The 27,780-nt window shown below is 37.2% G+C and overlaps 1 protein-coding gene across 8 annotated transcripts in view; it reads right to left on the minus strand.

The window, feature by feature from the left end:
- Positions 1-27,780, minus strand: part of GTF2I (general transcription factor IIi) — a 104,566-nt gene that overhangs the window by 58,827 nt on the left and 17,959 nt on the right. For all 8 annotated transcript variants that reach the window (XM_036887397.2, XM_057487222.1, XM_036887396.2 and 5 more), the window contains 7 exons: positions 23,700-23,803; positions 20,385-20,523; positions 18,215-18,349; positions 17,017-17,200; positions 16,814-16,842; positions 12,982-13,036; positions 12,445-12,488 (listed from right to left, as the gene is read on the minus strand). In XM_036887397.2, the coding sequence (XP_036743292.2) occupies positions 12,445-12,488; positions 12,982-13,036; positions 16,814-16,842; positions 17,017-17,200; positions 18,215-18,349; positions 20,385-20,523; positions 23,700-23,798 (685 nt within the window). In that variant the 5' untranslated portion in view covers positions 23,799-23,803. The remainder of the gene's footprint in view (positions 1-12,444; positions 12,489-12,981; positions 13,037-16,813; positions 16,843-17,016; positions 17,201-18,214; positions 18,350-20,384; positions 20,524-23,699; positions 23,804-27,780) is intronic.

Here is a 27,780-nt window from a genome sequence, read left to right on the forward strand (position 1 = left end):
TCTGAATTTCTTCTTTGGAGAAGTGTCTTGCTCAGCTCCTCTGCCTATTTTTTAATTGGATTATTTGCTTTTTGTTTGTTGAGGTGCATTAGCTCTTTATATATTTTGGATGTCAACCCTTTATCAGATCTGTCATTTATGAATATATTCTCCCATACTGTAGGATGCCTTTTTGTTCTATTGGTGGTGTCCATTACTATACAGAAGCTTTTCAGCTTGATACAGTCCCATTTGCTCATTTTTGCTTTTGTTTCCCTTGCCCAGGGAGATATATTCATGAAGTCGTTTATGTTTATGTCCAAGAGATTTTTACCTATGTTTTTTTCTAAGAGTTTTATGGTTTCATGGCTTACATTCATGTCTTTGATCCATTTCGAATTTACTTTTGTGTATGGGATTAGACAATGATTCAGTTTCATTCTCTTACATGTAGCTGTCCAGTTTTGCCAACAACAGCTGTTGAAGAGGCTGTCATTTCCCAATTGTATGTCCATGGCTCCTTTATCGTATATTAACTGACCATATATGTTTGGGTTAATGTCTGGAGACTCTATTCTGTTCCACTGGTCTGTGGCTCTGTTCTTGTGCCAGTACCAAATTGTCTTGATTACTGTGGTTTTGTAGTAGAGCTTGAAGTTGGGGAGCGAGATTCCCCCCACTTTATTCTTCCTTCTCAGGATTGCTTTGGCTATTCAGGGTCTTTTGTGGTTCCATATGAATTTTTGAACTATTTGTTCCAGTTCACTGAAGAATGCTGTTGGTATTTTGATAGGGATTGCACTGAATCTGTAGATTGCTTTAGGCAGGATGGCCATTTTGAAGATATTAATTTTTCCTAGCCAAGAGCATGCGATGAGTTTCCATTTGTTAGTGTCCTCTTTAATTTCTCTTAAGAGTGTCTTGCAGTTTTCAGGGTATAGGTCTTTCACTTCCTTGGTTAGGTTTATTCCTAGGTATTTTATTCTTTTTGATGCAATTGTGAATGGAATTGTTTTCCTGATTTCTCTTTCTGCTAGTTCATTATTAGTGTATAGGAAAGCAACAGAGTTCTGTGTATTAATTTTGTATCCTGCAGCTTTGCTCAATTCCAGTATTAGTTTTAGTAGTTTTGGAGTGGGGTCTTTAGGGTTTTTTATGTACAGTATCATGTCATCTGCAAATAGTGACAGTTTGACTTCTTCTTTACCAATCTGGATTCCTCGTATTTCTTTGTTTTGTTTAATTGCCATGGCTAGGTCCTCCAGTACTATGTTGAATAACAGTGGGGAGAGTGGGCATCCCTGTCTTGTTCACAGTCTCAGAGGAAAAGCTTTCAGCTTCTCACTGTTAAGCATGATGTTTGTTGTTGGTTTGTCATATACGGCCTTTATTATGTTGATGTACCTGCCCCTCTGTACCCATTTTGTTGAGAGTTTTTATCATGAATGGATGTTGAATTTTGTCGAATGCATTTTCAGCGTCTATGGAGATGATCATGTGATTTTTGTCCTTCTTTTTGTTTATGTGGTGGATGATGTTGATGGATTTTTTAATGTTGTACCATCCTTGCATCCCCAAGATGAATCCCACTTGGTCATGGTGTATGATCCTCTTGTATTTTTGAATTCGGTTTGCTAATACTTTGTTGAGTGTTTTTGCATCTATGTTCATCAGGGACATTGGTCTGTAATTTTCTTTTTTGGTGGGGTCATTGCCTGGTTTTGGTATTAGGGTGACGCTGGCTTCATAGAATGAGTCTGGAAGTATTCCCTCCTCTTCAATTTTTTAGAAAACTTTAAGGAGAATGGGTATTATGTCTTCTCTGTATGTCTGATAAAATTCTGTATGTCTGGTAAAACCATCTGGCCTGGGGGTTTTGCTCTTGGTAGTTTTTTGATTACTGCTTCAATTTTGTTGCTGGTAATTGGTGTGTTTAGATTTTCTGTTTCTTCCTTGGTCAGTCTTGGAAGGTTGTATTTTTCTAGAAAGCTGTCCATTTCTTCTAGGTTTTCCAGCTTGTTAGCATATAGATTCTCATAGTATTCTCTAATGATTCTTTGTATTTCTGTGGGGTCCATCGTGATTTTTCCATTCTCGTTTCTGATTCTGTTGATGTGTGTAGATTCTCTTTTTCTCTTAATTTAATAAGTCTGGTAGGGGTTTATCTATTTTGTTTATTTTCTCAATGAACCAGCTCTTGGTTTCATTGATTTTTTCTATTGTTTTATTCTTCTCAATTTTATTTATTTCTTCTCTGATCTTTATTATGTCCCTCCTTCTGCTTTTAGGCATTTGTTCTTCTTTTTCCAATTTCGATAATTGTGACATTAGACTATTCATTTGGGATTGTTCTTCCTTCTTTAAGTATGCCTGGATTGCTAAATACTTTCCTCTTAAGACTGCTTTCAGCAGAATCACAGAACTCAAGAATGGACTAACAGGTACCAAAGGGAAAGGGACTGGGGAGGATGGGTGGGTAGGGAGGGATAAGGGGGGGAGAAGTAGGGGGGTATTAAGATTAACATACATGGGGGGGTAGGAGAAAAGGGAGGGCTGTACAACACAGAGAAGGCAAGTAGTGATTCTACAACATTTTGCTATGCTGATGGACAGTGACTGTAAAGGGGTTTATAGGGGAGACCTGGTATAGGGGAGAGCCTAGTAAACATAATATTCGTCATGTAAGTGTAGATTAGTGATACCAAAAACAAAGCAAAAAAAAAAAAAAAAAGGGCAGTTCCTGTGTGGTAACCTCCAACGAGTTATACACAAGGGTATAAAGGGCATATAAAAGTGTAGGCAAAGGGTCTGTTTGTGTTTATACAGAGGATCAAAGCCTAATTGGGCTACACCGAAAATGAACTAAGATACGATATGAAAAAGAACTTCCAACATCTGCACTCTCTGGAAGACTCATGCCAGAAGATGATCATCTAAAAACCCCAACAAAGATCCACGCACTGCTACAGCAGTAGATGCACTCATCCCACCAGTTCCTGGACTTGCCATGGGCATGAGGAAGGAGATATCTAAGCTGGCCTGTGCATACAGTAAAACAACAAATTTGACTGGATCTATACTGTTGGAACTCAACCAAGAATTTGGAGAAGTGCAAATTGTAGTGCTCCAAACTCTTACAACTACAGACTATTTACTGTTAAAAGAACATATGGCATGTGAACAGTCCCCAGGAATGGGTTGTTTTAATTTGTCTGATTTCTCTCAGACTGTTCAAGTTCAGTTGGACAATATCCACCATATCATAGATAAGTTCACAAATGCCTAAGGTGCCTTAATGGTTTTCTTGGTTTCACTGGAGATGGCTGGTAATTACAGATATGCTTTGGTTATGTAACTATACTCCTATTATGTTAATGTGTGTGCGCAATTTAAGTAGTAGCTTAAAACCTATACATGCTGAAGTTACTCTACAAGAAGATATGTCAAAGAAATAATCAATCTTCCCATGTTTTCTTCCGCCTGCTACTTCTATAGCTTTTCTTCTTCCTTCCTAATTACAACCCTTAAATAGAATTCGTGCCTCATATCAAATTTACCGAGTATCATAATTCTTCCAAGTGGTAAAGATACCTCAAGACAAATGCTGGGCATAGAAGCCACAGGGCATAAATATGCAAAGAAGTAAAAAGCTAACCTTTTCAAACAATAAGGCTTCTCTCTCACTTACCAACTCTACATTTCCCTGTATGGCCCCGGAAGATGACTGGTTAGCCAGAGACGGGTAAGATTCCTCAAGGGAGGAACAACCTAAGACAGGCACAGTCGCAGGGAGGCCATCAGGTGAGAAATTGGGGATCAACAGAGGTGAGGCTTAGAACCTCACCCCCCCTGTTCTGAGAGAAATCTTCTGCATCCGTGGATGTTTTATTGCCCTGGTCTAGCTTGGATTAACACATAGTCTACAGGCACACACCTGATCATCTACATTTGCTCTCTTACAACACTAAACTATGTTTTCTACCTTTATCTTGTATCTACCTACCACTTCAGCATTTTATTAAAAATAATAATAATAAAGAGAGAAATGTGGTATCCACATATAAATCAAGTATAAAAACCAAATGAGTATTCATATTTGAACTGACTGTTTAGAGTTCATAATGCATGAGCAAAACCAAAAGTTTCTGTGATGACTGCCCTTGTACTGTTCACCATGTAACTTATTCATTATGTAAGAATTTGTTCTACATGTAAGAACTTGTTTGTTATGCCTCAGAAGATTGGAGACTGACGAAAATTAGGCTTGGGGTGGATTAATGATTGTGCATTGAGTATTGACCCCCCTATACAGAATTTTATTGTCGTTAACAACCATTTGATCAATAAATATGAGAGATGCCCCCACAAAAAAAAAAAAAAAAAAAAAAAAAGGACAGACTTCCAATGGTAAAATAAATAAGTAACCGGGATGTAATGTATAGCATAAGGAATATAGTCAAGATATTGTAACAGCTTGGTAGCGTGATAGCTGGAACCTCGAATTATGTATATAAATGTTCTACCACTGTGTTGTACACTTGAAACTAATGTAATGTAATACTGTGCATCAACTACCCTTCAATAAAAAATAATTATTTAAAAAAAAAAGACTGCTTTCACTGCGTCCCACAGAAGTTGGGGCTTTGTGTTGTTGTCATTTGTTTCCATATATATTTTTTTTCATGTAATAATGACAGATTTTTATTCTTTGGATTATCAAATTTATATTTTTAATAGCTAATGTGCATGTGAGTATAGATAAATAGCCACAGTAAGAAGGTATTGATGAGAATGAAAGCTAGAAAAGCCTTTTTGGAAGGGAAACTTGCAATACAGATCAAAAGGTAAAATTTTAAATGTTTATACTTTACTCCAGGTATTCTGTTCCTGGGAATCTCTCCTACAGAAATAAACCCATTCCAGCAACATGGAGTTAGCATGATTTAAAATAGGCAAATTAAAAACAATACAAAATGACCTATAACTGAGGAGTGGTCAAGGATGTGGTAGCCCATCCATAGTGTGCTAGTGAGAGTTCTCCAGAGAAAAAGCGAATATAAATCTCTTTACATATAAATTTATATTTATTAAGAGGAATTGGTTAATGTGATTAAAGAGGCTGACAAGTTCCAAGATATGTAGTCAGTAAGCTGGAGCACCAAGAGAGCCAGTCGTGTGGTCCCCATCAGCAAGCTGGCAGGCTTAAGACTCAGAAAAGGCAGGAAAAAAACAATGGCCCAGCTTTGAAGGCAGTCAGGCAGAAGGAATTCTCTTACTGTGCCGTTTTGCTCTATTCAGGCCTTCAACTGACTGGATGGGGCCCACCCATATTGGGGGGCAATCTACTTTACTCAGTCAACTGATTCGAATGCTAATCTTATCCAGCAACACCCTCACAGACACTCAAGTTGGTCCAGTGAAGCTGACACATAAAATTAACCATCACACATAGTATGACATATATGGTTTCTAAAGGATGTGGTACATCTGTACATCTTGACTTGAAATGATCTCCAAGCTATATTGTTACATTAAAAAATATCACTGAATAATAATACAGTATTATTCTTGTATGTATATCCATGTGTTTATCTTACATGTTTGATATATGTACATATTTAAATACAAGAAGAAAGTCTAGAATCTTATTACTTTGGACTCTTAAGTTTCATGCAACAGACATGCACTTCTCTCTAACCCAGTTAATTTGAATTTTGGAAAGTGGAATCCAGGGCTCAAACAATATCAGTTATCATTTCCCCTTTTCATCTCTCAGGTCTCAGAATCAACCTGTGATTCTCTCAGGGTTGAGGAAGATGGTCACTGATAGTTCCAAGTTCATACATGAGAAAATCCTTCTTGGTACTTTAAAGCCACAACCCATACAGCCCTAAATGCTCTCTGTTGTCTTACCCACTAATGCTAATTCATCTCCAGCTAAGGATGAGTCAGAGCTCCCAAGCAGCTCCCTCGTAAAGAGTAACTTACAAGGCAGGTGCACCTGAAGATAGACAGAGCAGGCAGAGCACCACTGATGGGACCCCACAGCAGCCACAGGGCTGCAGAGAGCAGTGCTCGCAAGGCAGCCCGGGGGCTGGTCAGAGGTAAGGGGCTCTCTCAACAAGCCAGCTGACGAGGAGCAAGGCCTTCTCTATAGTTTCCTGCTCCAGTACATTTGTGATCTGTGGGCTTAGAGGGCGGGTGCGCCCACAAGGTCATTATAGGCCCTTAACGCTAAATAGAAAATACTTTGTGCTGCTCCAGACACCCCCACCAAAACTGTTTTCAGACCAGGTAACTTCTGAGTTGTATGAAATTCCTTGTTGTGTTAGGAATCTATATGCTGGATGTTTGCTGGCCATTTTTTCATTTTAATCATTCTCTGGCAACTACCCACATTCAAAAGATTTGACCATGAAACTGTTCTCTGATGAGAGTTGAGGTTACCGAAGAAATTCGTCCTCACACCAGGATATAAAGTTAAAATCACACTGAACAGAACCTAGCTGAGCTTTAAGTAGAGATATAAAATATCTTCATGTTCCAAGAATGTGGTCTTTCAGTTCTCCGGAGCATCTAATGATATTAACTGATGCTTTAATGCCGCATTCCTGGCTCCAAAACACTGGCTCTTTCAATCTTGCAGATGACTTTCTAGCCACTGCTATTCTTTCTTCTCCAACAAGTCAGAAGTCATTTTAATGAACAGAAATTTAGTTGAGCATCTCCCCTTTTTTTCCCCAAGTCTCACCCAAATTGCCTTTAACATCCACACATCTACCACCAGTCAATTCAAGGCAACCCAGGATGTTTCTGGCATGTACTTCAAAACTCTGCTGGCTTCTGCCCATCACTCAATTTCAAAGCCACTTCCACATTTTGAGGTATTTGATAGAGCAGCGCCTCACTTCTCGTTACCAAATCTGTATTAGTCAGCTTGGGCTGCCATTTCAAAATGCCATCAAATGGGGGAGCTTAAACAACAGACACTTACTTTCTCACAGTTCTGGAGGTTGGAAGGGCCCAGAGCAAGGTCCGGCAGAGTCATTTTCTGGTAAGAGCTCTCTTCTTGGGCTACAGAGCTCTCTTTCTGAGCTGCCTTCTCACTATATCTTCACATGGGCTTCTTCAGTTCACGTGGCAAGGTGGGGAAGGAGAAAGAATGGGCCATTTGTTTCCATACATTGTTTGATCTCTATTTTAATTTGGTCACTGATCCATTGATTATTTAGGAGCATGTTGTTAAGCCTCCATGTGTTTGTAAGCCTTTTTGCTTTCTTTGTACAATTTAGTTCTAGTTTTATACCTCTGTGGTCTGAGAAGCTGGTTGGTAGAATTTCAATCTTTTGGAATTTACTGAGGCTCTTTTTGTGGCCTAGTATGTGGTCTATTCTGGAGAATGTTCCATGTGCACTTGAGAAGAATGTGTATCCTGTTGCTTTTGGATGTAGAGTTCTGTAGATGTCTATTAGGTCCATCTGTTCTAATGTGTTGTTCAGCGTCTCTGTATCCTTACTTATTTTCTGTCTGGTGAATCTATCTTTTGGAGTGAGTGGTGTGTTGAAGTCTCCTAAAATGAATGCATTACATTCTATTTCCTCCTTTAATTCTGTTAGTATTTGTTTCACATATGCTGGTGCTCCTGTATCGGGTGCATATATATTTAAAACGGTTATATCCTCTTGTTGGACTGACCCCTTTATCATTATGTAATGTCCTTTATCTCTTGTTACTTTCTTTGTTTTGAAGTCTATTTTGTCTGATACTAGTACTACAACACCTGCTTTTTTCTCCCTGTTGTTTGCATGAAATATATTTTTCCATCCCTTGACTTTTAGTCTGTGTATGTATTTGGGTTTGAAGTGAGTCTCTCTTGTATGCAGCATATAGATGGGTCTTGCCTTTTTATCCATTCTTTTACTCTGTGTCTTTTGATTGGTGCATTCAGTCCATTTACATTTAGGGTGATTATTGAAAGATACTTACTTATTGCCATTGCAGGCTTTAGGTTTGTGGTTACTAACGGTTCAAGGTTAGCTTCTTTAGTATCTTACTATCTAACTTAACTCGCTTGTTGAGCTATTATAAATACTGTCTGGTGATTCTTTATTTCTCTCCCTTCTTATTCCTCCTCCTCCATTCTTTGTATGTTGGTTGTTTTATTTTGTGTTCTTTTGTGCTTCCTTTGACTGCTGCTTTTGTGGGTAGCTGGTTTTATTTTTTGCCTTTAGTTAGTATTTGGTTGGTCTTTCTTTGCTGTGATTTTATGTTCTCTGGTGACATCTATTTAGCCTTAGGAGTACTCCCATCTAGAGCAGTCCCTCTAAAATACCCTGTAGAGGTGGTTTGTGGGAGGCAAATTCCCTCAACTTTTGCTTGTCTGGGTATCATTTAATCTCTCCTTCATATTTAAATGATAATCATGCTGGATACTGTGTTCTTGGTTCAAAGCCCTTCTGTTTCATTGCATTAAATATATCATGCCATTCTCTTCTGGCCTGTAAGGTTTCTGTTGAGAAGTCTGATGATAGCCTGATGGATTTTCCTTTGTAGGTGACCTTTTTCCTCTCTCTAGCTGCCTCTAAAACTGTCCTTGTCCTTGATCTTTGCCATTTTATTTATTATGTGTCATCTTGTTGTCCTCCTTGTGTCCCTTCTGTTGGGAATTCTGTGTACTTCCGTGGTCTGATCGATTATTTCCTCCCCCAGTTTGGGGAAGTTTTCAGCAATTATTTCTTCAAAGACACTTTCTATCCCTTTTTCTCTCTCTTCTTCTGGTACCCCTATAATGCGAATATTGTTCCATTTGGATTGGTCACACAGTTCTCTTAATAATATTCTTTCATTCCTGGAGATCCTTTTATCTCTCTCTGCATCTCTCTAATCTTCTCTGCATTCCTGTTCCCTGATTTCTATTCCATTAATGGCCTGTTGCACCTCATCCAGTCTGCTCTTAAGTCCTTCCAGAGATTGTTTCATTTCTGTAATCTCCCTCTGGACTTCATCCCTTTGCTCTTGCATATTTCTCTGAAGATCCATCAGCATGGTTATGACCTTTATTTTGAATTCTTTTTCAGAAAGATGGGTTAGGTCTATCTGCTTCTCAGGGGTTGAATCTGTGATTTTGGTCTGGATCAAATTCTTCTGCCTTTTCATGGCGATAGAAGTGGTTGTGGGGAGCTGGCGCGTGTGTTGGCTGGGAGAACGTCCCTTCTTGCTGGTTTGTGGCCTTCCTCTCCTGGGAGAACAGCGACCCCTAGCGGCTTGTGCTGGGCAGCTGCGCGCAGACAGGGTGTCTGATTCTTGCCTCCCGCTGTGGAAGAAGCTCTGCCTGGTTGCTGTGGGCGTGGCCACTGGCGCTATGGCGGAGTCACGCCGGAGGGGGAACGGGCGGGAGGCTATTTATCACCATGAGGGGCCTCCCAAGCTGTGCTGCTGCCCAGGGGGTTGGGGCACCCAGAGTTCCCCAGGATTCCCAGTTACTGGGGTGATTGCACCATGGCGCTTCCATCCAGCTGTGAGGCCCCTGTCCCTTTAAGATTTTCAAAGGGCACTTGCTTTTCTTTTGTCCCAGGGGCACCGGCTGCGGGGACCCGCTCACAGGTCTTACTGTCCTGTTTCCCTAGTATCCAGCACCCCACACACTGTATGTCTGCACTCCGGTGGTGCGAATGGCTAGGGCTAGGTATTTAGCAGTCCTGGGCTCCCTCTCCCTCCCCGCTCCGACTCCTTTCCTTCCACCGGGAGCTGCGGTGAGGGGTGCTCGGGTCCCGCCAGGCCACAGCTTATATCTTACCCCCTTCGCGAGGTGCTGGGTTCGCTCAGGTGTGGATGTAGTCTGGCTGTTGTCCTGTGTCTTCTGGTCTCTCTTTTAGGAATAGTTGTATTTGTTATATTTTCAAATATATATATATGGTTTTGGGAGATTACCATTGCTCTACTCACGCCACCATCTTGGCTCCACCCGCTCCCCCCTCCTGTGTTTTTTAAATAAGCAAAAGCATTTGTACCCTAGAAATGGGATATGGCAAGAAAGGAAATATTAGACAAGATATCCAAGATCAACCTCTGTTCTGAAAGAACTTGAACAGTAAAACAATTTATTATGATAAAAAAGGGAAAAGGGAAGGAGTATTATTGGCAGGAGTAAAATAATTGTATCGTCATTTTCCATGTTAATAGGTAACAAAACCAAACCTGGAAACTACACATAATACAGCATGTACTGGTGTAAGAAAGGCGTTAGAGTTCAAGGGAACAGCATACAATCTAAGTGCAGAGGTAAACCTCATCAACTTGATTTTTGACAAAGGTGCTAAGGCAGCAGTCCAATGGAGAAAGGAATGATGCTGGGACAACAGGAGAGCCACACAAAATTACAAATTTAAACCTGTACCTCAAAACATGCACAAAAGTTAACTCAAAATGGATCTCAGACCCAAATCTAAGAGTTAAAACTTAAGTCGTTAAAAAAAAGCAGTAAAAAAATCTTTAAGACCTTAGGTTAGGTGATTATCTAGATGTAACGCTGAAAGCACAAGCCATGAAAGAAAAATATGGAAAACTGGACTGTATCACCATCAAACTTGTAGCCAGAGACTACAAAAATATATCTGTAAAACCTTGCTTTTGACAAAAGACTTGTATCCAGAATATATAAAGAAAACAAACAACCTAAATTAAAAATGGGCAAAAGATTTAAACAGACTTTCATCAAAGATGATATATGAATGGCTAATGAGCACATAAAAAGATGTTCACCACAATTAGGAAATTGCAATTAAAACCAAAAATTATATGACATTCTGGAAAATGTAACAATGGAGACAGTAAAATGGCCAGATGTTAGAGGAAAGATGAAAAGGCAGAGCACACAATAGTGTATACAATTTAAAACTATACATTGTACATTGTTTAAGTAATAATTTTCCCATTCATTAAAATCTGTTTTTTAATTTTAGTAGTTCATGAAATGTCTGTACCATTGTTTAGCAAATCTTATTTTTGGTTAATTATATCATTTGTTTACCCTTGTAAAAATTAAAAATCTATCATCTAAAAAAAAAAGAAAAGGCAGAACACAGAAGACTTTGAGGACAGTGAAACTGCTTTGTATAATGGTGGACACATGTTATTATTTGTCAAACCCCACAAAATGTGTTAAGACTGAACCCTAATGTAAACTATGCATTTTGTGGGATAATGGTTCATCAATTTTAACACATCTACCACTCTGATGCAGAATGTTAACAGCAGGGGAGGCAGTGCACATGTTGGGGTGAAGGTATATGGGTATGCTACGCTGTCAAATTTTGCTGAGAGTCAGAAACTGCTCTTAATGTAAAATGTCCATCTAAAAGCAAAAAATAAAACAAAAAACCACAATGAGATGACATCCACTAGAATTGCTATTTTAAAAAAAAGGCAATAAACAAGTGCTGGCCAAGATAGGAGGAAACTAAAACCTCATACACTCTGCTGAGAACATAAAATGGTATAGCTACTTCTGAAAACAATTTGTCAGCTGCTTAAACATTAAGCATAGAGTTGTCATAGCAGTTCACGTCTAGGAATCTACCCCAGAATATGAAGACATGGTTCTACACAAGGACACACACATGGGTATTCATAGCATTATTATTCAAAACAGCCCAAAAAGTGGAAAACAACTAAAATGTCCACCAAATGGTAAATGGATAAAGAAAAGATAGTATATCCATACAATGGACATTCAGGTATGAACCACTTACACATATGCTACAACTGTTTTTGAGGATGGGCCTCCAAACACGAAGCAGAGTAAAAGCAGCAAAATGAAAACACCACATCCTGTATGATTCTACTTAAATAAAATGCCCAGATAAGACAAATCTATAAAACCTGGAAGTAGATTAATGGTAAGATCAGGGAGTGACTGCAAATGGGCACCAGGTTTCTATTTGGGGTGATGGAAATGTTCTAAGATTAGAAAAATGTAGGATCACTGCAAAACACTACATATTACACATCATTGAATTGAATGTCAATAAAAGTATCCGAAAAAATCTGTATGAAGTAACAGTATCAGCATGACATTTAATAATAAGGAATTAAATACCAAAACCAGCTTAGAGTTAAAAAAGATTCCCTGGAGTCTAGGAGATGGGAGTGCAAAGGGAAAGAAAGAGTAAGAGGACAATATGCCGATCGCTGTAAAAAGCACCGCAGAACCAGTTCACACCTTATCCTACTAATACATTTTGCTTATAAATATGTATTAGCAACAAACTTCTTGCTACCACTTATCAAACAAATTATCTTTCTGAATTTCAGTATAATACATTAACAAATAATGTCACTGTTGGAATAAATTGTTCAAACTGCTTCTCATCAAAACATTACATTAAGTAATGAGTCAAAATATAACCTACTAAAAGGCTTCTTTATTTAATTTCTGTAATTGATTCTAAAAGCACTAGTACATACCAGAATCTTCTGTAGGTTCAGTTTTCACTTTGACGGAACCAGAACTGAAAGGAAAAGGAGCCCTGGTGAGATCTGCACTGGCAAGGGCCACTCACAGCACTCAGATGCACTGGGTCCCAAGCATAAAATCATTCCTGACCAAGCTGAATGCAAAACTGACTCAACTTTAAAATGTATAAAAACTTTATACTTCTTGCATAAACATGATTTGGCAACTCAATTTAGTTTTAACTCCAATCAACCTTGGGTGAAAAAGGTGTATCAGAACAACACAGAATAACAATATGAACTTTCAAATTCCTCTTTACTGTAAGGCTTTCCTATTCACAGGGGGGTCAGCAGAGCATCACATCAGCTTCACCCAGGAACTACCATTATTCAGAACTAGTAAGTCAAAACTGCATTTTCACAGGACCCTCAAATTATTTAACTGCATATTAAACTTCAAGTTGAGTGACACAGGCATTTTTACTTTTTAATATTCTAACACCTCCAAGCTCCAAGGAAGTTTATCAGTACTAATGAAGTATGTTTTACCTTCCACCTGGAGACAGCATTGACCTTTCAGCATCTGTTACCGTCACGCGACCACCTATGCACCAAAAAAAAAATTAGATTTAGGTTTTCAAACACTTCAAATAATGTTTCCAAAGGTCCTACCAGAGAATGAGCTTCAGGGAGGAGGAGTGTGCTGCTCTTGGTCACAAAAGAATGAGCATTGCATTAGCTCTCCCCAAAGAAGAGAATCAGGGATGACAATTATCAAACAATTTTATTCCCTCTCCCCACAAACACTCTCCCCTCTTAATGAAAAAGCTCTTGTTTTTATCACTGAAACAAATACAGCAATATATTATTACTCTAGTAGTGGAGAGTAAGACTCTACTGATGTGAAAGTGATGATAAAATTTCTACTAAGAGTAAATCTGGCTCAGAACTAGAAAAGAGTGACTGCTAACAGGTACAGCGCTTCTTCTGGGGGACAGTGAAAATGTTCAGGAATTACATAGCAGTGTGAGTTGCGTATCTTTTCAATATACTAATCCCCACTAAATTGTACACTGCAATATTGCAAATTTTATATCTGAATAAAACAACAGAAGGAATAAAAGAAAACAACTGACTCCACCAAAATAGTGATGAAGATGTAGAACTGTAACTCTCACACACTGCTGGTGGGAATATAAAACACAGCTATCACACTGAAAACCAGTATGGTGGTTTCTTTAAAAAGTTGAATGTATAACTACCATTCTGATCTAGCCATTCTAATTTTGGGCATTTCCCAGGAGAAATAAAAATCTGTGTTCACAAGCATAGAGAATACAGCCAAAGATTCTATAATATCTTTCTGTGTTGACAGTAACTGCACTAGATGGGGTGAGGATTTAATAAGTGAGTAACTGGTGAACCATCGTGTTGTATACTTGGAACTAATGTAAGGATGTCTTATCAATTATACTTCAATTAAAAAAATACATATGTGTGTGTGTGTATATATATATATATATATATACACACACACACACATATATACATATATCTCCCCACATAAAAACTTACACTCAAATATTCATAGTGTCTTTCTTTGTAATAAACTAAAATATGGAAATTCAAATTTTCGTGGATAGGTGAATGAGTAAACAAATTGTAGTGTATCTGTACAACGGACTACTACTCCACAATGAAAAAACAACTATTGAAACATGAAACCACATGGATAAATCTCAAAATAAGCCAAACAAAAAGAGTACATACTATATGATTCCATTTATATTAAGACATCTAAAAAATGCAAATAATGTAGTGACAATAAAACATTAGTGGTTGCCCAAGGACACATTGCAGGGAGAAGGAGAAGAGAGTAAATACCAAGGCGTGTGAGGAAACTTGAGGGTTAACTACTTATCTTGACAGTAGTGATGGTTTTCAGAGTACACATATCAAAACTTAGCAAACTGTACACTGTATGTGTAGTTTCTTGTACGTCAATTACATCTCAACAAAGTAACTAAAATTTTTAAAAATTACAAAACATAATTGCATTACCATCCCAACTTTTCAACCACTCTAGGAGTTGGTATGGCAAAAAAAGCTGAACCATACAAACCTACCCACTTAGACCACTCATCATAAAACACCCTATAGAAATCTCGCTTAATTAACGGCCAAGCCCAACATTTCAAAACAAGTTTCTAGAATAAAAGAGTTTACAAAATACAAATGGAAGAGACCAGGGCTACTAATCTATAACACTTCAGGGAAAAAGAAATCCTGACCATGAAAAAGTCTGAATTTTACTTTAAACATGACAAGTAAATCTTTTCTTTTTCAGTCTTAAAAAGGACATGTACAAAAAACCAATAGCTAACATCATAATAGTGAAAGCCTAAATTCTTTCCAACTAATATCAAAACAAGGCAATGCCTGCTATCACCACTTCTACTCAATATTGTACTAATGTTCTTGCCAGATCAACAAGATTAATAAATAAAAAGCATTCAGATCGCAAAGAGGTAAAATGTACTGGTTCATACACAACATGATCTACCATGCTGAAAGCCCAGAAATAAACAGTCAGGGTCAACTATCTTTCAACAAAGATGCCAAAGCAAGTCGAGGGAAAGGAGAGTCTTGTCAACAAATTGTGTTCAAACAACTGGATAGCCATAAGCAGAAAGATAAATTTACACCTTTACCATGTACCATATGCAAAATTCACTCAAAACTCACCATACACTTAGATGTAATAACTAAGGCTATAAAACTTATACAAGGAAACATGATACGTCTTCATGACCTTGGTTTAGGCAACAGTTTCTTACATACGAAGTTAAAAGCACAGATGATAAAAAAAACAAATTGGTCTTTGTAAAAATTTAAAACTTTTGGTCCTCAAAGCATATTATCAAGCAAGTGAAAAGACCACTTGTTGAACTGGAGAAAATAAATGTATCAAAAATATAGAGAGCTCTCACAGCTCAATAATAAAACTACAAATAACCCAACTAAAACATGGGGAAAAGACCTGAAAAGACATTTCTCTTAGGAATAAATATGAATGGCCAATAAGCACATAAAAAGGTACTCAACATTATTAGTAATTAGGGGTATGAAAATAAAATCCTACATATTTATGTCCAAACAAAAACTTGTTTAAATACATTTACAGTAGCACAATTCATTATAGCCAAGTGGAAACTATCTAAATGTCTTATCAACTGGCAAATGAATTAACAGGTAGTATATTCATACAATGGAATAATACTTACTATCCAGCAATGAAAAGGCAAAAGCTATTGATATACCCAATAATTTCTATGAATCTCAACTGAATTAAGCTGAGTGAAAAAAGCTGATCTCAAAAGGATACATACTGTATATTTCATTTAACATTCATGAAATGGGGGTGATGAAATACTCTAAAATTAGATTGTGACAATGGTTTTAAAACCGTTTTTAAACTGTTTAAATTGTAAATTTACCAGGCATTACTGGATTATATGCTTAAAACAGGTAAATGTTGTTGGATGTTAATTACCCTGCAATAAAGCTTCTAACAGATTAATCATGGTGAGAATAAAACAAAGGTTACTTAACAGAAAACAAAGTATGGAATGTTTGGGTGTGTATGTTTTTGTCCTTTCATCCTTATATGGGTTAAGAGGTTGCCAATGATAATGGTTATTTACTTTCAAAGGTCTCAAAAACACCTGGCTCCAAAGGATACAAGTCTTCTAAATATCACTCTTCCCTTCAGATCAAATGCCTCAACTTCCCCAAGAAAAGTCCTGTTGAAATCTTCCTCATTCTTCAAGAGCCCATATCTTAATGTCTTCCTCATTAAAGCTTTCCAGGGCTGTAAACAAATCTTTACTCCAGTGAACTTACACAGTATTTTCTCTATAATCATTCCTGCAGTGTGCCTGTATACGCTCAGGCTATAGTGAATGGATGGACTTCCTATCTCTTCCATTAAAATACTAGCACTCAAAAGCTTTAATGCTTATACAGAGTTGTGTGTACCCTCCCCACTCAATCTTGTGTCCAATAATTCTGTGCCTTTTTAATGAACATTAGGTAAATCAAATCATAACTATGAGGGCAGATCCAGTATAAGATCTTACATAGTGCAAACATTAAACCTTGAATACATCAGAAAGCAAGGAAGAAACAAATAAAAAAAAAGTCTCTACTGTTTTAGATCAACAGCTTTTCATTGGTTTATATAAACATCATTAGCACACCACTTCAAAATGGTTTACATCATATTCTCAAAGAAAACAAGAGAAATCATTACAGTGTATTAAATTTGGCACCACATAGTTAGGAACTTACCCAGCGATCATTAAGCAAAACAATCACTTACCTAGGTGCTTCTTTGGCTCCAGAAAAGGTCTGCATTAAAACAAAATGAAACACTACATGTGAATACACAAAACAAAGTTACTATAAAGCATAAATTTAAATGACTTCTACAGTAAACAAAAAACATTCAAATATCTTAAAATAAGCTGAATGTTCAACTCTATGTGAATAATCTGTTGATGGGCTGGGGATAAAGTACTTCACCTCTTAATGATGAATGAAATCCCTGCCTTATTCTCCAAAATCCATTTCAGGGTGGCAAGATCATAGTTCTCAGGGTGTTTAAAGGCAACTCCTTCTGGAAGCCCCTGTACCACCACTGCTGACTGATCTCGTAGCATCTTCTCATATGGAACAGGTACCACTGTTGATTTGCCTAAAGCTTTCCCTAGGGGTGAGAGACAGGGATGAGGTGAAAAAAGGAAACTTCATTAAATGGTAAGATTAAAAAACTAAACTATCATTAGCTTATCATGACTCAATAAATGGCATCCATGCTTTTTTTTGGTAATATCTTATTTCAAAACTACTATGAAATACCAAAGGGCCCTTACTCCCATATTAGCAGAAGTTCTAAACCTGAAACAGATCCAAAGGAACAAAATGCAAAGTGAACAAAGTATTTATATAAAGCCTACACAAAGGGAAAGTGGCTGGTTTCTTGCACTCTTCCCCTACTTTACGATGGGCCCACCCCAGTATAACAGTCTTTACATACACAATTCAGCCTGAGAACATGGAAGGCTGCCAAATCCACTGTTACTGTAAGTAACAGGCAATGTTTTGCTAATACTATCTTTGAAAACATATTAGATAAACACAACCTACATTCACAAATGAGCACATTCTGACAGCTTGTCTATTAGGTAGCAAGCCCACAGATGCTAGAAACCCCTATTCCCCAAAACCAAATTTTGCCTACAACCTCACAGTCTGAGGACCATTTTTCTTACCGGAGTTTTGTTTACCATGAGATTGGATTAACAAAAGGTGGTTTTTTTTGGGGGGGGGATTGGTGAGATCAGCACACATGTCAAAACAAACAGCTCTCTTGAGGAACTGTGTGTCAATGCAGGTTCACTGATGGGGATACTGATAGTGGCACTGCGGGCTATGCATATGTTAGGACTAGGAGTATATGGGAAATCTCTGTACCTTCCACTTAATTTTGCTGTGAACCTAAAACTGCTCTAAACAGCAAGAACAGCTCTAACAGTTACATTCATCGCTGGGTTCCTTCAAACTGGAAATGAAAGATTGTTGCGAATGCAAATCCAGTATTTGGAAATTAATCCATTCAATTTTGGGGTGCGTTAGATGGTTAAATCAATTATGTATTTTATCCTGTAGAAAATGCAATTATATAATGTATCTTTTAGAAAATTCAAGTGTGTAACCTTACCATAGCAAAAGCAGAAATAGTCCTCAACTGTTTTTCTGAGTGTTTCAATCTCTACAGCATCTACACTCATCCGATTTGCCTGAGTTGTAGATTTCATTTTATGCATCTCTGCAGCCTTTTCTTCTTCTTCAACACCTTTAAAACAATTAGTGATATAAAAGGCCCATATCCATTATCTTAATATTTGGCTTCTACTAGGAATATTTTTTTTAAAGTTGTACTGCAAAAAATAGTATGCAAAATATTCCAACACATGATTTGTTATAAATAGAAACAGAAAGGAAACAAAGAGGAACTTTAAAAACATGACTTGAACAGAAATAATAAGAAATGGCAATCATCTCTGAAATAAGTGTAGCTATACCCAAACTCTTTACAGAGTACAAATCAGCTGCTAGTAGTTTTGAAAAGAAAAGGTATCTTAAGAATTTGTCAGCTACAAACTTAAATATGCCAAGATTATCACCACAAAAACATTGTAGGCTTGCAAAGTATTACACAACAAATAGCCACTAGACATGTGAAGCTACTGAGCACTTGAATGTACCAGTCCAAACTAAGATGTTCTAAGTTTCCAATAAACACTGGATTTTGAAGACTGAATGTAAAAATTAATAGTATGCAAAATATTCTATTAATAATTTTTAAAACCTGACTACATGTCAAATGTTTTAGATCTATCAGATTAAAATATATAACCACTAAAATGAATTTCACTTGTTTCTCCTTACTTTTTAATTAACTAGAAAATTTCAACTCACATTATTTATTCCTACATTATTTCTATTGTATAATGCTTTTCTAAACCCTGGAAAAGAGCTTAAGAGTTCTCCCCAAGAATTTTTAAAACTGACTTATTAACCTATTGATTAGGTTTTAGGAGACCATTTTTGACCCTTATTAGCAAAATAATTTACAGGTAACAGATACTTAAGAATTACATCCAAAGAGAATTCTCCGTGGCATCAAATTACTGGCAAGCAAATGAAAATATGAATATTAATAGGCAGGGACTATAATTTGCAACTGAGGACAATTCCCCTAATGCTTAGTTCTAACTACTGGGAGAACCACATAAACCAAGGCAATATAGGGAACAGGGATATAAACACAGCTGCCAGTGGGATTATGGTATTCATGGGACAGATGGTAGATAATATACACATAATCAAAACAACATTATTAGTATAAACTTAGATGTGCAAACATAATCAAATCCCTGAAAATTCTCAAAATGGTTAAGAAATAATGAAAAAGCATTTAAATAGATTACTACCACCAAGCTTAAAAGATTATAGTGGAGGGTCACGGAGAGGTATACAGTGGAGGGGATAAGATGTTTTTTAAAAAGGACTAAAAATACAACTGAGAATTGAAATCAGTGAATTAATAAGAAAGCTATTTTTATTCACCCATGATCTATTTAATTTATCATGAATTAGATCTAACTTCAGAACATAAATTTAAGTTTGTATCTTAAATATATACTGTATGCCTATAGACATCCCCTTTTTGGTTCTCTTCCCATGTTTAAGAAAATGCTCTTATCAGTAAGTTAATATAAAACCTATGGACAGTGTTAGGTTAAACAGATACAAAAACTATCATACTGTACAAGGCCATTAAGTATTATAACCCTACAGTGAATTTCTCCACTGCCTTTGTTCCAGTGTCAAACTAGTTTTCAACAACTGGATGAACTAATTGGAGAGTAACAAAACTGAGGACTCTGAGAAGTCAATTCCATTAAGGGAGTCGCAGAGATCTGTTTAACTGTGCATCACGCTTACACAAATTCAATGCACAGAGAAAGATTTGTTTTCAACATACCAAATACCTATCAAGAAAAGACTGCTTATCTAAGTAAGAACTTTTCATCAATTCAAAATGTCTCTACCTTCCCTCTAATGTGTTCAGTAAACCCCGAGTAATGGCAAGCAAGGACAGTGCAGTAAACATTCACACCATGTTTAAACTCTCAACTCTTCAATATTTTCCCTTATATACTAGCACGTCAGTGACCATTTTGGGCATTCTGAAACATCTCCATGGACACTTCACAAAGCCTTTTTAGTATAAATCTCATTCTCCTTTAGAAGAAAATATGGCATGCTATAAATATTTAGGTTTAATATTTATGAAATTCAAAAGACAAAAATACAATACTTACAGTATTTTACAAAATCTTTCTGAAAATCCTTTCTGGTGTTGACAAATGCACGTCCTCTCTCAGTTCCCACCACAAACACGTCTGTTTCGTACACAGCGATGCAGGCCACTTCCGCCTTGGACTTGGCCAGTTCCTTACACTGAAATACACAGCAAATCTTGGGCTATATACACATGTTCACAAGCACTGTTTCTAATGGATGAATTAAAAAATCTTATCACTTAAACTACCTTAATACATAATCTGAAACTGGGTTAAGTTCCTAGTTTCTGGCCTTATCATATCTAGAAGAAAAGTCCTCATTTTTTCAAGGTACTTCTCTTTCTAAATGTCAAGCCTTACTTTATGCACAAGAAAATAGACTTTGTAAGGAAAAAAAAAAGGCAGAAATCCCTTGTAATCTGTTACAGGTCAAATTCCCAAGAAGCAGACTCAGATTTGCAGGCAGGCTTACTGGAAAGTACTCTTAGTCCCACCACCTGTGAGATGGGAGGAAGCAGGGTTCTGCAGATAGGTGAGCACTGGTACAGCTGCATTAGGGGGCTCTGGAGCTGGGCTGGTCCTCCCCAAAGCAAGGGGAGAGGCCCTGGCAAGGGAGCCTCTAACACAGCAACTGTGGGAATTAGTGCCATCAGTCCTAAAGTGGGGTCTGGAAGCCACCCCACAATATCCACTAATCCCACCCCAGAAGTATCCCCAACGGGTATACACAACTGGAATTATTATTTAAGACCTTTGCTGAGTATATTCTTGAGATTTAAATATTCTTGAAAATCTTAAGTATGTAGCATTCCACGTACAGATATACAGTAATTTGTTTAGTACTAGTACTACTGAAAATGTTGGTGATTCCAATTACCACTCCTAAAAAACAGCACCAAAGCAGTAACATGGGAACAAAATGTTTATGCATACTTTGAAGGATTTTCTCAGAAGAGAGTCAGAAACATGAACCAACAGTCAAAGACTTTGACTCTGAAAGTAAGTATTTTTATGGTCCTCAAGAACACTAAAAATTGCTTTCTAAGAAGGTTCTATAAGTTTACACTCCCAGCTGTGCTTCCAGAAGAGCTAACTCAGAATATCCTAGCAAATGTTATTGTGCAACTTTTCTAGAAACATATTAAAAGGGTATCTTAGTACAATCAATAATCCAGTAGTTGGTATTGAAGAGTACTCTTCCTTAGATATTTCTATAAATCAGCAGATATTTGCTTATTTTTCTACTGTATGAATAGTATATACTGTGTACTATGCTGCACTGTGTACTCTTCCCTATTAGTGCATAAAAGCACCTCACTGATTTTAGGCACAGAAAAGCTGTTTATGGAATTAAATAATTAATTATATATATTTCCTGGTTTTTAAATTTATCTTAATATAACTTTTTTATTTTCAGTCATCTAGAATTTAACCTGGTATACAATAAAGATTTGAGGGGTTTTTTTTTGCTAAAGAGCCTATGTTCTCAGTATCATTTGTTGAAAACAACAGCTTCCCTTCATTTGTTTGATTTCTAAAATAACCACCAATTTCTTAAAGGAAATTATTTACATAAATATCGCTTCAAAACATTACCTTGACTAAATAATTTTATACCTATGATTAAGAAATCTTTTGAACTGTAATAAAGCCATAGTAGAGAACTTCTGACCTAGAGGTAAGCTAACAACTATTCCCAGCATGAAAAATAATGCTGTGCCATAATTTTGTCACATTACATTTACATGAGATGATCTGTGGCTGCTCACCTGTAAGGATTATTTACTTACCTTGTGATAAATGAGGGTGCATTCTTACTACACTATCCACACCCTCAGATGGACAATCCAGTCACTAGACACAGTATTTATGATATAGCAAACGAGGTTCATGCACTGTCCAAGTATTAGATCAAAGAAACCTTGGGCCACAGGAAGGATGAAACTGACCTATGCCCATTATACTTCCTAATATTCACCGAAGAGCATGAGGGAAGCTACTCTCACTCTTGCTGGCAAGAAGGAAATAAATCTGAGAACAACGAAGTGACTTCATCAAAGATTCGACAACTATAGTCATTCCAAGGAAGAGAGTGAGTCCTGTGTTGACCCTGTGTTATTCCATGTTGAGAATCGTAGTAAGGAAATTCTTTTCCTATCAAGAGAGTAGGATTTAATCTCTTTATTATCATTTAACATTATAGCCATAAATTTGGCTGGTTTCATGATCATAAGGCAGAAATAAGTGACATTCAGAAAATAAGAGCATATACAGTCACTAACCATTCTAAAATTTCTTGAAGGAGATAATTTTTAAAAATTCTTTAAATCACAGGGAAGGAAGTATAGCACAGAGAAGACAAGTAGTGACTCTATAGCGCCTTACTATGCTGATGGACAGTTACAGCAGTGGGGCATGTCAGGGGGACTTGATAATGGGGGGAATCTAGTAACCACAATGTTGCTCATGTGCTTGTATATCAGTAATACCTTAATTTAAAAAATTCTTAAACATTAGAAAGAAGAAAAAATTGCCCTAACTGGGGGGTTGGCGAGTGGGGAGAATCTACAAACTATACAAACTATGTCATACTGAGACCTGTGAGGCCAATACTTAACACAGGAAATACAGGCCTTCTAAGTTATTTAATTTCAGTATGTCAGAAAATACCTAAGTTTGATGCTTTGTAAACCTATGAGCTCAAATATTATGTTTCCAGCTACATATCCATAAAACCATAAGCAAACTGAATTACTACCATCATAGTAATACAAAAATACAGCAAGAGAATACTTAATATTTTGCTGTAACTATGTATACAACATAGGTGTCTTTAAAATAAAGAGTTAAGACACTATTTAGTGAAAGGTGGCAGAGTAAGGACAACTGTGAATGCATAGCACAATAAAGAGCAGATACAAATAGTGAATATGCTCTTATATGCCAGAATTCTGGTACTGTTCTTTATATAGATACAATAAAACAGCACAACCATACTACAATACACAAACTCATTCTGGGTCACTTCAAACATCACACATGAATTCAAAGTTAACACTTGCAAAGCAAGGGTTACCTAAGCTATTGGTAGGTAAAAAACTGAAATTTAATGTAAAAAATTAAGTATTTTAGGTAAGACTATTCTGGAACATTGTAACAAAATCTGACTTGAAAGGCTTAAATCCCTAAGTATGATTATTCAAGCAAAAAAACACCCTATTCTTATTAAAACTAAGAAACATACTTTATGTTTTATAAAAACAAATCAACCTCATCTGTAAGGCCAATCCTATCCACCTATGAACATCTGAAAGAACTGTACAGCCACCTCACCATGGACTCAAGGGCAGACATGAGGAACGTCACCACCATCCTGCTCTCTGAGGACTCCTCATCTTCAACAGGCAGGGTAGACATTGCTACTTGGGCCATGATCCCTAGGAAAGAGAAGTAATGAAGTGAATAGCAAAAATCCCACATTCTCCTAAACACGTTTGGGCTTGTGAGATTCTCCAGACTGCCTAACTTAGTCTTCTCACGTAAGAGAAAAAGTAAGGGTCAGAAACCAAGTTTTCTACTTGCCCCAACTCTGACCCTCAAAGAGAAGAGAATCTATCCCCTTTCTGTCTAGTTTTATTTCTATAAAACTAGGTCAGCCTAATCCCCAAAAATAATTTAGATGTCACCCAGAAGCAGTTAAAATTTCTGCCAAGTGAGAGGAAGAGGTGATGGATGCGCTTCACAACCCAGTGATCATAGCACATCTCAATTCAACACATCTCTCATGCACACACTTGTTATAGAAACGAGTGGATAACATAACTTGTGGCTGGGTAAAGAGAATGTCTTCTTTCTTACTAAGGAAAAAGACTGCAGGACAAATATCTAAGATTCCTTTATAATATTATTCTCTTTAGAAAACATTTTCCAATAGCAAAGAGCCTCAGCTTCATTTCAAGCATTATAAAAATAAACACTTTGGGAATATAAAAACAAAGCAAAACAGAATGAATAAAACAGCAGACTCATAGACATTGACTGTTGGTTACCATGGGGAAAGGGTTAGGGCAGGAGGGACGAGTTAGGGTAGGTGGGTGGGTGGGTGGAGAGGTTGAGGGGGATGAAGGGGCACAAAAATTCTCAACTCTAATGTAGGCTGGTCACAGGGATAGTAGTACAGCATGGAGAATAAAGTCAATGATTCTGTAACTGTCCTATGTTGAGTACAGTAGCTGTACTAGTGGGGGTGAGGATTTATTAATATTGTTAACTGTTGAACAACAGTGTATACTTGGAACTAATGTAAGAATGTGTATCAATGATAGTTCAATTAAAATATATATATATATAAATATATAATATATTAAAATATAACTAAAAGTACATATATTAACACTATAAAAATATAACTAAGCAAAAAACATTAAATACTAAGTGTTGAGCAGGGATGTGGGGTAATTGGGACCCTTGTACACTGCTGTTAGGAATGGAATGTTATCACTTGTGGAAAACAGTTTGGCAGTTCCTAATAGAATCACCCTGATCTAGCAATTCCACCTCCAGGTATGTCCCCAAAAGAAATGGAAGCAGACACTCATACACCCATGTTCACAGCAGCATTATTCACAACAGCCAGAACAGAACATGGCAACAACCCAAATGTCCACTGTCAGGTAAGTGAGTGAACAAAATGTGATATATGCATACAATGGAATATGACTCAGCCTTCAAAAGGAAGTAAGTTCTGATAATGCTAACCTTAAAATACTGCTCTAAGTGAAACAAGCCAGACACAAAAGGATAAATATTACAAGATTCCACTCATACAAGAAGCTATTAGTAGTCAGATCCAAAGACAGAAAGTAGAATGGTGCTTGCCAGGGAGGAGGGAGTAACAGGGAGTTATTGTTTAATGCATGTAGAACTTCAGTTTGGGGTTATGAAAGAACTCTGAGGATAGATGTAATGATGGTCACATGACAAAGTGAATGTACTTAATGTCAGGGAACATTTGAAAATGGATAAAATGTTAAATTTTAGGTTATGTATATTTTACGAAATTTTTAAAAATTAAAACTACACCATATAGACACTCCAAGATGCCAAAATCAAAGGCAAATTTTTAAAAATTCTAATACTTAAAAAATTGTTTTTCTAAGATGCCTGTTAAAAATTACCGCTTTCAGGGGAACCCTCCTACACTGCTGGTGGGAATGTAAATTAGTTCAACCATTGTGCAAAGCAGTATGGAGGTTCCTCAAAAAGCTCAAACTACAAATACAATTTGACCCAGGAATTCCACTTCTAGGAATTTACCCTAAGAATGCAGCAGCCCAATTTGAAAAAGACAGATGTACCCCTATGTTTATCGCACTATTTACAATAGCCAAGAAATGGAAGCAACCTAAGTGTCCATCAGTAGATGAATGGATAAAGAAGATGTGGTACATATACACAATGGAATATTATTCAGCCATAAGAAGAAAACAAATCCTACCATTTGCAACAACATGGATGGAGCTAGAGGGTATTATGCTCAGTGAAATAAGCCAGGCAGAGAAAGACAAGTATCAAATGATTTCACTCATCTGTGGAGTATAAGAACAAAGGAAAAACTGAAGGAACAAAACAGCAGCTGAATCACAGAACCCAAGAATGAACTAACAGTTACCAAAGGGAAAGGGGACTGGGTAGGATGGGTGGGAAGGGAGGGAGAAGGGCAGGGGAGAAGAAAGGGGACCTTACGATTAGCATGTATATTGTGGGGTGGGGCACGGGGAGGGCTGTGCAACAGAGAAGACAAGTAGCGATTTTATAGCATTTTACTACGCTGATGGACAGTGACTAATGGGGTATGTGGGGAGGACTTGAAGTGGGGAGTCTAGTAAACATAATGTTCCTCATGTAATTGTAGATTAATGATACCAAAATTTAAAAAAATTACCCCTTTCAATTTAGTTGAATATTTCTGATTTTAGCAAGAGATCAAGTAATCGAATGAACATATTACTAAGAAAGGATGACTTTACAAGGGAATGAATGCATGAATGGGAATTTTAAAAACATAACAATGTATTAATTTACTGAAGACACCCAGGTAAACCTTACCTGAAGTCCTAGTAATCCCCAGCACATGTAGAGCTGAGAGCATGAAAACTTTTGGTGAAAAATGTATGTAAATCTTCTCTGTTATTAAAGATGATCTATTTTCCTATTATTAAAAACTGAATTAACTCCACCATCGGTTACCATGTCATTTAACTGCTAGGTTAGATTTGGGTTATCAACAAGCAATAAAGTATACATACTCAGGAAATACAACTTTGTAATAAGGATTAATAAAACAGTCAGTGAACAAACAGAAGCAGTTCTATTTCCCAAAACAAGATCTCTATCTTGAATGGACACAGAAATTAGCAAAATCAATGTGATAGAAGGCAAAAGAATGGTTAAATCACAGAAACTATTTTCTCTAACAGCCTAGGTTCCATCCTTTTCTCTTACATAAATATGGTTAAGTAAATTTTTATTAAAATGTGGCTGAATCCAAATGGACAGCATAGGCATATAATTTTCCCATAACGAAAATATTCACTTAGAATATACTGCCATTATTTCTGAAAGTTCTTAATATTTCTTCATAATCTCACTCTTCCTTTAATTCTCCAACAAAAGAAAAATGTGCTCTCATTTTATAAATGCAATGATTTGCCAAGTTCTTATAGCCACTATCAGAGCTGGAACATAACACTAAGACAATTTTCTACTGATTGCTATTTCAACTTCTCTCTTTAAATTGCTATAAATCTGCTATGACACCATTCACACTCAATGACTGTTAAGAAATAGGAGACAGACACCACAGCAACAGCCTGTAGGGGTGCCACAGGCCATCAGCTGTCCCATTTAACCACCAGAACTTTTCAGGAGGCGGCATCACAGCACTCTTTTGGAAGAACCCAGGAGGTCACCGAGTCCACTCAGGCTTGGTGGGGAAGGACGTGTTTGGTTTGGGACTCCCTGCTCTCTAGAAATGGGTGCAAGGGATAGCAAGAGATTCACTCTACTGCGCTTTGCCCCATCCCATGAGGTTATTTCCCCAGGTGAACAGCCTTTAGTCAAGACTATTCATGGAACATTCCCTGCACCCTCACTTGGTTACTTGTTCATTTTAAGTGGTAACATGAATGCATGTGCGCCCCCGCCCACAGAGACCTGCTGCCTCTCTCTCCTACTTCTTCCACCATCACACAGTGGCATTAATGACAAACACCAGAGGACACACCAGGCCAGGCTGGTGACATGAGCTTACCAAGCAGGAGGCACAACGCAGTGGTCCCCACAGAACCAACAGCCAGGAAAGCCATGCTGTGAGTTCCTCAGACCACTAACCAACTCCATGGCCCCAGTGGGT

Source organism: Manis pentadactyla, chromosome 10 (assembly GCF_030020395.1).
Source record: "Manis pentadactyla isolate mManPen7 chromosome 10, mManPen7.hap1, whole genome shotgun sequence".
NCBI lineage: Eukaryota > Metazoa > Chordata > Mammalia > Pholidota > Manidae > Manis > Manis pentadactyla.